The sequence below is a fragment of the Ranitomeya variabilis genome, chromosome 2, assembly GCF_051348905.1.
Source record: "Ranitomeya variabilis isolate aRanVar5 chromosome 2, aRanVar5.hap1, whole genome shotgun sequence".
Lineage (NCBI taxonomy): Eukaryota > Metazoa > Chordata > Amphibia > Anura > Dendrobatidae > Ranitomeya > Ranitomeya variabilis.
In genome coordinates this window covers 910,578,318-910,590,323 of record NC_135233.1, presented here as the reverse complement: position 1 = coordinate 910,590,323, position 12,006 = coordinate 910,578,318, and the positions used below count along the sequence as shown (strand labels likewise).

General features: G+C 46.3%; 1 protein-coding gene across 1 annotated transcript in view; it reads left to right on the top strand.

Annotated features, from left to right (window-relative positions):
• The window catches only part of SEC62 (SEC62 preprotein translocation factor), a 63,758-nt gene that overhangs the window by 30,247 nt on the left and 21,505 nt on the right, over positions 1-12,006 (top strand). Inside the window, exon 4 of the mRNA XM_077290575.1 lies at positions 3,197-3,401. Coding sequence (XP_077146690.1) covers positions 3,197-3,401 — 205 coding nt within the window. The remainder of the gene's footprint in view (positions 1-3,196; positions 3,402-12,006) is intronic.

The following is a 12,006-nucleotide window of genomic DNA, read 5'->3' as shown; positions in this document are numbered from 1 at the left end:
GTCAGCTGTACAAAACAGCTGACATGTTGCGGCTTTGATGTGGGCTCAGCGCTTGGTTGAGAAACGAGTGAAGTCACCGCTATTCACTGATTCTGCAATCGCAGCAGCTCATTAGTGGTTCTCAGTCTGGAAGGTTGCATCTTGGCACCGTCCAGGTTGAAAACTTTATCCACAGACCTGGATTACTGTGTGGTATAGAAATACGGACAGGTGAGAGATATGGTTGTTTTTTATTTTTGTTTTGTTACAGGAGACAAGGGATTCAATCGAATGGGTGTTAGCTGGGTATAGCTGTGTTTATTTTTAAATAAAAAAGTAAAGTTTTTTTTTTCCAATAAAAGACTTTATACCTTTTGTGTGTTTAATTACAATACAACTATAGGATTAGTAATGGAGAGGCGTCTTGTAGATGCCTCTCCATTATTAAGCTGTGGAATTGAAGTCACCAGACAATACAAAGGTGACACCATTTTCCATCGCCACAGGGTAAGTTGGAAGAGCCGGGCAAAGCGCCAGAATTGGTGCGTCTAATAGATCTTCCTTTTCTGGGCGACAGCGAGCTGCTATTTTTAGGCTAGTGGTGCCAAAATCGATGGCACCTTACCAGCCTGAGAATACCAGCCCCCAGCAGTCAGCTTTAGCTTGGCTGGTTGACAAAAATGAGGGGGACCCCACGCACTTTTTTTTTTAATTTAAAAAACAGCATGGGGATCCCTCTATCTTTGATAACTAGCCTTGCTGTAGCTGACAGTCCGCAGCTGTCAGTTTTTCCTGGCTGGTTATCAAAAATACAGAGGAACCCACACCATTTTTTTATTTATTTGTAGTGCAGGCAGTGGCTGATGAATACTCCCATCAGCCGCTGCCTGGTCTCACTGTTTATTAGCGGCACAGGTGTAGGTTGATGGGAGTAGTAGTCCCAATCACCACCACCTGCTTTCGTTGTTATCAGTTGAATATAACTCTCAACATTCTTCCCTGCTAGCACTGATCGCAGCAGGAGCAGGGGACAATAAGAGCGGTCTTCAGCACCCAGCGCTGGGGAACAGCGCAAACAGTACCACCGCTTCCCAGGCACCGGTACGTGTGGTACTGATGACGCACGTCATCCGTGGGTTATCAGCATGCACATGTGCGGAACGTTCTGCTGTTAAAAAAAAAAATACATGTCAGCATACTTTGCCCACGGACACACGGTCTGTGGAAACACACTGACATGTGCACAGACCCGTTCACTTGACTGTGTCATCAAACGTACCGGACACACTGACATCTGAAAGAGGCCTTAGGCTGTTTAGTTCTGGATAATAGACCCATCGCTGGTCAAAAAATCACAGTTTTGTACATGGACTGTGAATGTAGACTTGTAGCAACTATTATTAAATATTTTGGTACGAGTCTTACAGGCAGAAAAACTTAAACTTTTAGAAACTGCAGATTTTTCCAAATTTTGTATACATTTTGGGAGTGTTCACCACCAACAAAAAAAATCATAATACAATGTACAATTTGTCATGGAAAAAAAAAAACTATCTCAGAATCACTTTGTTGGGTAAAAGTATTACAAAATTATTACCACAAAGCGGTGCTCCACATGCGATTGTTAACTTGTTAAATCCTGCTGTTCTTCTCTGACAGCAGCATTTAACAGGAGCTGACATGCGTGCCTGTCATTGACTTCACCCATTGGCACGCCTGTGGCATGATCGAGGGTCATTAATGGTTTGTTTTAACAGCCGGGGGTCAGCTGATGACCTCCGTGCCTGTCATTATGGAGCTCCTTTGAAATCCTGCCTGTAGCCATGCTTCATATGAGACTTATTTTGACTACATACATTGCATCTTCAAGTCCCCTAAAAAGGCTAAGAACAGTAAAAGAAAAAAAAAATTAAGAAGAGAAAAAAAAAGCTAAAAGCTCAAATCACCTTTCTTTTTCCCCCATTGAAATTAAATATATTAAAAAAATATATAAAAGTAAAAAAAACATACATGTGCTTTCAGAATATAATATAAAATCAATTAACCTGATCGGTAAACACCATAAACAGAAAAAATTCAAGAACCCAAAGATTGTTCTCTTTGGTTTCCGCAATTCCAGAAAAAATGTTGTAACAAGTGATCAAAAAGCCACATTTATCCTAAAATGGTACTGATAAAAATGTTGTCTTGCCCCGCAAAAAAATAAGCCATCACACTACTCCATCGGCCGAAAAAGAAAAATGTGACGGGTCTTGGAAAATGGCGACACAATCCCTAAATATTTAACAAAAAAAACCCTTCTGATTTTTGTTTTTTGACCACTAAAATAATACAAAAAAACCTAGACGTGTTCGGTATCCCTGCAATCATATTGATAAGGAGAATCGTGTTGCATGGTCATTTTTAACACAAAATGTACACTGTAAAAACAGTTCCCAAAAAACAAGTTCAGAATCGTGTTTTGTTTTTTTTTTTCACACTTTCACAGCACTTGGAATTTTTTTCCCGTTTTCGTGTACGCTATGTGGTAAAATGAAAAAATTTAAATTGTCCCACAAAAAACAAGCCCTCGTATGTTTACGTGGACATAAAAATAAGAAAACGGAAACTCAAAACAGAAATTGGCTGTGGTATGAAGGGGTTAAACCCAATTATCTGAAATCTCGTGATTTCCACACTGGCCTCTAGGCCTTATACTGGACTGGCACAGGATGTGATGTAATCTTGCAGAGTTAGGGTACCGTCACACAGTGCCATTTTCATCGCTACGACGGCACGATTCGTGACGTTGCAGCATCGTATGATTATCGCTCCAGCGTCGTAGACTGCGGTCACACGTTGCAATACACGGCGCTGGAGCGATAATTTCATGACGTATTTGCGATGTAGAAGCCGTTGGTTACTGTGCGCACATCGTATACAACCTGTGTCACACGATGCAATCATGCCGCCACAGCGGGACACTAGACGACGAAAGAAAGTTTCAAACGATCTGCTACGACGTACGATTCTCAGCGGGGTTCCGGATCGCAGTAGCGTGTCAGACACTACGATATCGTAACGATATCGCTAGAAGGTCACGAATCGTGCCGTCGTAGCGATGAAAATGGCACTGTGTGACGGTACCCTTACTGAAATTGTCCATGTTGTCTTGTCCTGATGTATTCACTTCAGTAATTTACATGAATTCTTTTTATGATTGTCTTTCTTTTCTTAGACTTCTTAAGAAGCAATTCTTTCACCGTGCATTAAAAGTCATGAAAATGAAGCCAGAGAAAGACCCAAAGAAGGAGAAAGATAAGGGCAAAAGTGACAATGCTAAGGATGACGAAAAAAAGAGCAAAAAAGATACAACCAAGGAAGATAAAGCAAAGAAGGATAAAGAAAAGAAAAAGGAAGCTGAGAAGGAAGAAAGCAAAAAGGTAATTGTACTGGAATCCTGTCTTAGTCACGACTACAGGAATATTCGTGCTTTTCCCTCACAATGTGTCAAGTAATGTTTAAGTGAATGACTGGTGCCTCTTACTTTTCTACCCTATTAATAAAAGGGGATGATAATAACTTGTAACTAAGGATGTAAAAGCGAGGGGCGTGGCCTAGCGGGAGATGTAAGAGGACGCGGATCGGATCTCTCCCTGCTGCCCGAACGGTAATCCGTACTTACCAAAGGCGCCGCCGAACGCCAAATACCGTGGGGAGAGCTCCTGAGCATACGGGGAGCAGAAGGAACCGGCCGCACTGCGAGAACGGCACGGTATGACACGCAGGAGGCAGAAGGAGGTCGGGATGGCAGGCAGCACGCGTTCCCAAGATGGCGCCGGCAGCGCTGTGGAAGAAGCGTCAAGGGCTGATGCTGCATACCAGAGGCGGCTTGAAGTGATCGCCAGGCTGGAGCAGTTCGCCAGAACAGAGGACTCAGAGCGTCTGATGGTGGGAGCCGGTGGAGAGGTAACAGGAGGAGCGGCAGACTTAGGGGAGCAGGTGGATGTGAGGTCTGGGGCACAGGCAGAGGGGATGGTGAGCGGAGCCTCCACAGCACATATTACAGCCCCAACTATGAGGAATGCTTCACTGAATGTGGTAGCTGAACCAACCCAGGATTATGCTGCACAGATGGAGTCTGCGAGAGATGAGGGGGCAGGGGAGCCAACCCTGAAAGACATATTTTCTGCAGTACTATTCTGTAAGACTGCATTGACAACCCTAACTGCCCAGGTGGATGACCTTAAAGGGGAAGTTACCTCTTTTCGCTCGGCTATGCACAAGATGGAGGGGAGAGTTGAAATGCTGGAGGAACGTGTGGGAGGTGCAGAGGATCAAATTGCTGAACTAGCAAAAAGAGAGAAAAAATATGTCCAGCGCATTGTGGAGTTGGAACTTACTGACGATTTGGAGAATCGTTCGCGCAGGAATAATTTGAGAATTGTAGGTGTGCCCGAAAAGACCGAAGGAAACAACCCCACTGATTTTATTGAGACATGGCTGAAAACTAAGGTTGGAGGGGACAGTCTCACTAAATTATTTGCAGTAGAGAGAGCTCACCGGGTGCCGACCAGACCTCTGCCCCCTCGCTCCGCCCCACGGACCTTTCTAGCCAAAATCCTAAATTACAGAGACCGAGATATTTTGCTAAGGAAAGCCAGAAATATGGAGGAATTAACTATTGATGGCAACCGAATATCCCTATACCCTGATTATTCCACAGTTGTACAGAAGCTCAGGATAAAGTTTGGAGAGGCAAAAAGACGCTTACGTGAACTGGGCCTGGTTTATTCTATGCTATATCCAGCTAAACTACGTGTGATGGCCATGGAAAAGGTTCACTTTTTTCAAAATCCTGAGGAGGTGTCTCATTGGCTGGATTTGAACGCTAAACGTATTGGAGCAGAAAAGATCCGCTGAGGAACATCAGACGTGAACTTCAGGCTGTTGTGATAGCTGTGGGAGGGGAAGAAAATTGAGTTGTTGATTTATTCTGGTTTATTACTAGAGGAATCTGATATGTGGTTCCTGTGCGTTAAAGTTGTGTTCGGCGGCGCAACTGTTTATATATTTTGTTTTAAAAGGCGGAGGGAGGAACGACTGAAGGAAAGGGTTCAACTCATTGGGAGTTGGTGTTGGCTATTGAGCCACTGTTGAGACTGCGAAAGCGCGTTCCCCTTTCTCATACAGAGAGGGAGTAGGAGACTTTTTCTTGATTGGTAAAAAGTTTTGGGGGGTTTTGGGGGAGGAAGTTATTGAGGGAAGGGAAGGGTAAGGTTAGGGTTTTGTTTTGAATAATGAGGATTTGGGAGGGAGTTTTGGGTAGGTGGGCCCAGGTTGGGGGGTTAAGGGAGACCAACGTAAGGAAGATGAGCAGTTCTACCATTATGCAAAATGATGGGGGATAAAGTAAAAATTTTGAGCTGGAACATTAGGGGTCTATCGAATGATACCAAACGTAATGCTATCTTGCAATATATTTTGAAGCAGAGACCCTCGCTGATATGCCTTCAAGAGACTCATTTAGTAAAAGAAAAGACGGGTTTATTGCAGAAAAGATGGGTGAGGAGGGCATATCATGCGACATTCTCGGCCTATGCTAGAGGAGTGTCAATACTTGTACATACAAGCGTACCGTTCGAGGAGGTAGAGGTGGTAATAGACAGTGACGGACAATATGTATTCCTTGTGTGTAAGATATATGCTAAGTTGTTGTGTGTCGTGTCTGTGTATATTCCTCCACCGTACTCGGGGAAAAAACTACAGGAAATCCTAAATCTATCCGGCAGGTGGGGAGGAGTTCCGTTAATTATAATGGGAGACATGAACAATATTATTGATGATCACTGGGATAGGGGGCAGCATGCTAGGTTGAGGACGGAGGGGATTTTGACAGCATTTGGTAGTTATTTAAAAGAGGTGGCATGGAGGGACTTGTGGAGAGTTCGTAATAACGACATATACTGTTTCTCCTGTTACTCGGCGACATATGGCTCTCTATCCCGGATTGATTTGGCTCTGGGTAATGAAGGAATGGATAGGATGGTACAGGAGATAGACTATATGCCTAGAATACTATCGGATCATAGTCCATTGGTAGTAACACTGCAAATTGAAGGCCCTGGGGAGGCAGTTAAATTGGGGTGGAAAATTAACCCTTTTTGGTTAAAAATTCTTGATATGGGAAAGATTGGGGAAGAGATAGGGGAATTTTTTAAATTTAATGATGGTAGTGCAGCGAAGCATGTGGTATGGGACACCATGAAAGCTTATTTGAGGGGAATATTATCTAAAGAGATTACTAGGCATAAAACAAAAACAAGGGAGTCCGACAAAATTATACTGGAGGAATTGAAGGCAGCGGAGGCTGAATTGAATAATGTACGTACTCAGGACACCATGAACCGTATGAGGATGGCCCAGGAGGAGGTTAACAAACTACATTTACGCAAAGCAGAGAGGGCGAGAGCTTTCCAAAAAGAGGCATTTTATGCGGAAGGGGAGAAAGTAGGTCATCTACTGTCGGTGATAACATCTGCTCAGAGGGACTCGACACATGTACACGCTCTGAAACTAGCAAATGGTAATATGGTAACACAGGGGGCCCAAATTTTGGAGGGGTTTAAGGGATTTTATAGTGATTTTATATGCATCGCATACGGGGCAAAGGGAAGATGAAATTAATAGATTTCTAGAGGAGGCAAAATTACCTAGGCTGGAAGCTGAAGAAAGAGATTTGTTAGATAGGCCGCTTACGGTGGAGGAGTTGGAGGGTGCTTTGAGGTCGATGGCAGGGGGGAAGGCTCCGGGGGCTGATGGCGTCCCTGTTGAGATATATGATGTCCTCTCTGAAGAGTTGTTGACCAGATTGTTGGGGGTGTTTGAGGAGTCACTGGAGAGGGGAATATTGCCTGCTTCCATGAGAGAGGCCACTATTGTGGTCATTCCTAAACCTGATAAAAACCCACGGTTGCCGGAGTCATACAGACCGATATCACTTCTGACAACAGATGTTAACCCCTTCATGACCCAGCCTATTTTGACCTTAATGACCTGGCCATTTTTTGCAATTCTGACCACTGTCACTGAGGTAATAACTCAGGAACGCTTCAACGGATCCTAGCGGTTCTGAGCTTGTTTTTTCGTGACATATTGGGCTTCATGTTAGTGGTAAATTTAGGTCGATAATTTTTGCGTTTATTTGTGAAAAAAAATGGAAATTTGGCGAAAATTTTGAAAATTTCGCAATTTTCAAATTTTGAATTTTTATTCTGTTAAACCAGAGAGTTATGTGACACAAAATAGTTAATAAGTAACATTTCCCAAATGTCTACTTTACATCAGCACAATTTTGGAACCAAATTTTTTTTTTGCTAGGAAGTTATAAGGGTTAAAATTTGACCAACGATTTCTCATTTTTACAACAAAATTTACAAAACCATTTTTTTTAGGGACCACCTCACATTTGAAGTCACTTTGAGGGGTCTATATGAGAGACAATACCCAAAAGTGACACCATTCTAAAAACTGCACCCCTCAAGGTGCTCAAAACCACATTCAAGTAGTTTATTAACCCTTCAGGTGTTCCACAGCAGCAGAAGCAACATGGGAGGAAAAAATGAACATTTAACTTTTTAGTCACAAAAATGATTTTTAGCAACAATTTTTTTTATTTTCCCAAGGGTAAAAGGAGAAACTGGACCCCAAAAGTTGTTCTCCAATTTGTCCTGAGAACGCTGAAACCTCATATTTGGGGGGGAACCACTGTTTGGGCGCACGGCAGGGCTCGGAAGGGAAGGAGCGCCATTTGACTTTTTGAATGAAAAATTAGCTCCAATCGTTAGCAGACACCATGTCGTGTTTGGAGAGCCCCTGTGTGCCTAAAGATTGGAGCTCACCCACAAGTGACCCCATTTCGGAAACTAGACCCCCCAAGGAATTTATCTAGATGCATATTGAGCACTTTGAACCCCCAGGTGCTTCACAAATTGATCCATAAAAATGAAAAAGTACTTTTTTTTCACAAAAATTTTATTTTTGCCTCAATTTTTTTCATTTTCACATGGGCATCAGGATAAAATGGATGCTAAAATTTGTTGGCCAATTTCTCCTGAGTACACCGATACCTCACTTGTAGGAGTAAACCACCGTTTGGGCGCACGGCAAGGCTCGGACGGGAAGGAGCGCCATTTCACTTTTTGAATAAAAAATTAGCTCCAATCTTTAGCGGACACCATGTCGCGTTTGGAGAGCCCCTGTGTGCCTAAACATTGGAGCTCCCCCACATGTGACCCCATTTTGGAAACTAGACCACCCAAGGAACTTATCTAGATGCATATTGAGCACTTTGAACCCCCAGGTGCTTCACAAATTGATCCATAAAAATGAAAAAGTCCTTTTTTTTTCACAAAAAATTTATTTAAGCCTCAATTTTTTTAATTTTCACATGGGCATCAGGGTAAAATGGATGCTAAAATTTGTTGGGCAATATCTCCTGAGCACACTGATACCTCACATGTGGGGGTAAACCACTGTTTGGGCGCACGGCAAGGCTCGGAAGGGAAGGAGCGCCATTTGACTTTTTGAATGAAAAATTAGCTCCAATCGTTAGCGGACACCATGTTGTGTATGGAAGGTATGTAGTGTATGTCAGGTTGGTGTGTGTGGTGTAGTGTTCACCACACACACACACCAACCTGATGTACACTATACCACACTACACACTAACCTGACGTACACTACGCCATACACACCAACCTGACACACTATGTCAGGTTGGTGTGTGTGGTGTAGTGTATGTCAGGTTTGGGTGTGGTGTAGTGTACGTCAGGTTGGTGTGTGTGGTGTAGTGTACACCACACACACACACACACACACACACACCAACCTGACGTACACTATACCACACCACACCCCAACCTGATGTACACTACGCCACACACACCAACCTGACACACTACATCAGGTTGGTGCGTGTGGTGTAGTGTATGTCAGGTTGGGGTGTGGTGTAGTGTGCGTCAGGTTGGTGTGTGTGTATGTGGTGTTGTGTATATCAGCCTGGTGTGGGTGAGTTCTGTAGTGGAATATCAGGATGTGGCTAGTCCACGGACGTGTGATGAATTCTGAAGCATTCATTCAAACACAGTGCAGGTTTGTCGGGACACGTTTCACATTGGAAACGAGTTTCCCTTCTTATCCCCCTTTTATAGCACACCCGGCACCTTTGTTTTGCTCTCCCCTCACAGGGAAAATGTTGCCCTGGTACCATACGGGATCCTTGAGTTCCAGGGGTGCTGGGGCCCGCTCCTTCCACGCCTCCAATCAGGGCCTTTATCACCGCCTCCTGGAACTGAAGGAAGGTGTTGTTGGTCTGACCTGCACATCGTGATAGCACGTATGCGTTATACAGTGCCATTTGTACGATGTGCACAGCCAGTTTTTTATACCACACCTTCGTCTTCCGCATGGCACTATAGGGCTGGAGGACTTGATCAGAAAGATCAACTCCCCCCATGTGTTTGTTGTACCCCAGGGCACAGTCCGGTTTGTGGACCTGTGCTGGGGTACCTCGAACGGTGGTGGCCGTGGTGCCGGGACCATGGATTGTGGTCAAGAAAAAGACGTCCCTTTTGTCTTTGAACTTGACCGCAAGCATGTTGCCTCTACATTGGGCCCGGCTCTCACCCTTTGGGAGAGCCTGCTCAATTAGTGACAAAGGGAGACCCCTCTTGTTTCTGCGCACAGTACCGCAAGCGACGGTAGCTCTGGCAGAGAGGGATTGAAAGAGTGGGATGCTTGTATAAAAGTTATCAACGTACAGATGGTAACCTTTATCAAGCAGTGGGTGAACCAAATCCCACACTATTTTCCCATTCACCCCCAGAGCGGGTGGACATTCTGGGGGCTGGATACTGCTGTCCTTTCCTTGATAAACTCTAAAGCTGAGAGTGTACCCTGAGGTACTCTCACAGATCTTGTAGAGCTTTATCCCGTACCTCGCCCTTTTGCTGGGCAGGTACTGACGGAACTGAAGCCGCCCTTTGAAGTGGATGAGGGATTCATCCACACAAATTTCCCTTTGGGGAATGTACACTTCAGCAAACTTGTTGCTGAAGTGTTCGATGACTGGCCGAATTTTGAACAGTCTGTCAAAATTCGGGTCATCGCGGGGAAGGATGTCAGTGTTGTCCCTAAAATGAAGAAATTTATGAATCGCCTCAAAACGTTTGCGATTCATAACCATGCCATATATTGGAGTTTGATATAAAATATCAGTACTCCAGTATTGGCGAATTTCTGGTTTCTTCACAATCCCCATGTGAAGGACCAGTCCCCAATATTTCATCATTTCTACGGAGTCAACGGGATTCCAAGTAGTAAATGATGAACTTGGGTTTTGGGCAAAAAATTGCAGGGCATAGAAGTTTGTTTGCTCCACCATGAGACTGACAATTGACTCCGAAAAAAAGACTTTGAAAAAGTCTATTTCCCTGAGGTTGGCAGTCTCAAATTGGATTCCTGATTGGGGAATGAAATCAGGAATCCGTGGAGCAAAATTTTCAGGGACGGGGGTCCAGGTGGGGGCACTAGTGCTAGGATGGGCGTGACTAGCACTAGGTTGGGGGATACTTACCCTTGGCTGTGTGTCTCCTCCCCTGGGCTCCGGGCGATTTCTCGTCCTGCGACGTCTTGGTGGTGGCGAGTCCGTGTCACTGGAGGAGGAAGAGTGGGAGGAATACAGAAAAGTGGGGTCCTCTTCCTCACTATCAGCTTCGGAGGCAAGAAAGGAATATGCCTCCTCAGCTGAGTACAGCCTTTGTGACTGGGATGAGCGGGACATTGTGTGTGTGGTGTGTGTGCGTGTGTAAAAAAAATCTAAACTTTATTATAGTGTTGCGTGTGTATGTGCGAGTGTTTGGTGAAACTCTTCTGCAGGAGGAGGCTATCAGGCGCGGGGGGGCTGTCAGGCGCGCGGGGGGGCTGTCAGGCGCGCGGGGGGGCTGTCAGGCGCGCGGGGAGGCTGTCAGGCGCGGTGGGACAGGAGGGGGCTGAGGAGATGCAGCGTCAGATGGAGATGAAGCTGGCAGCAGCAGGTGATCAGGGGGGCAGGGGGTGATCGGGGGGCAGGGGGTGATCAGGGGAGGCAGGGGGTGATTAGCGGTGATCACAGAAGAGGGTGATCACCAGGGGAGGAGGGGCTGACAGACGCAGGGGGCGGTAGGAGAGATGAAAACGCAGCAGCAGCAGGTGATGAAGGGGGACAGAGGGGTGATCAGGTGGACGGGGGGGCAGGGGGTGATCAGGGGGGGCAGGGGGTGAACAGGGGGGGCAGGGGGTGATTAGCGGTGATCACTTTAGAGGGTGATCACCAGGGGAGGAGGGGCTGACAGACGCAGGGGGCGGTAGAAGAGAAGAAAATGCAGCAGCGGCAGGTGATAAAGGGGGGTGATCAGGTGGACAGGGGGGGCAGGGGGTGATCGGGGGGGGGTAGGGGGTGATTAGCGGTGATCACTTTAGAGGGTGATCACCAGGGGAGGAGGGGCTGACAGACAAAGGGGGGCGGTAGGAGAAAAAGTAGAGCAGCAGCAGGTGATAAAGGGGGGCAGGGGGGGTGATCACCGGAGCAGGGGGTGATCAGGGGGGCAGGGGGGAGGGAGCGGAGGTTGGGGGGAGTGGAGGACAGGAGAGGGGAGGTACCTGTCCTCAGCAGCAGCGGTGGTGCTGGCGGTAGCAGTGGGGGAGGCGGCAGTAGTGGCAGCGGCGGCGCTCTGAAGCGGTATGCAGCAGCGGCGGCAGCGATCGCGGTGTCTGGGGGGGCAGGTGAGCAGTCGGGCACCTCGCTCCTCAGCTTCCACGGATGGGATGAAGCTGAGGAGCGAGGCAGACACTGTTTTTCTCCGCCCCTCCACATCTGATTGGAGTGCAAGCGTCACATGGACGCTAGCTCCAATCAGAGCTGGAGGGGGTTAAAAAAAGTTCACCAGGAGCGATCGTAGACCCGGGGGGGCAAAGCCACCCCCCTGGGGTGAAGTACAGGTCCCCCTG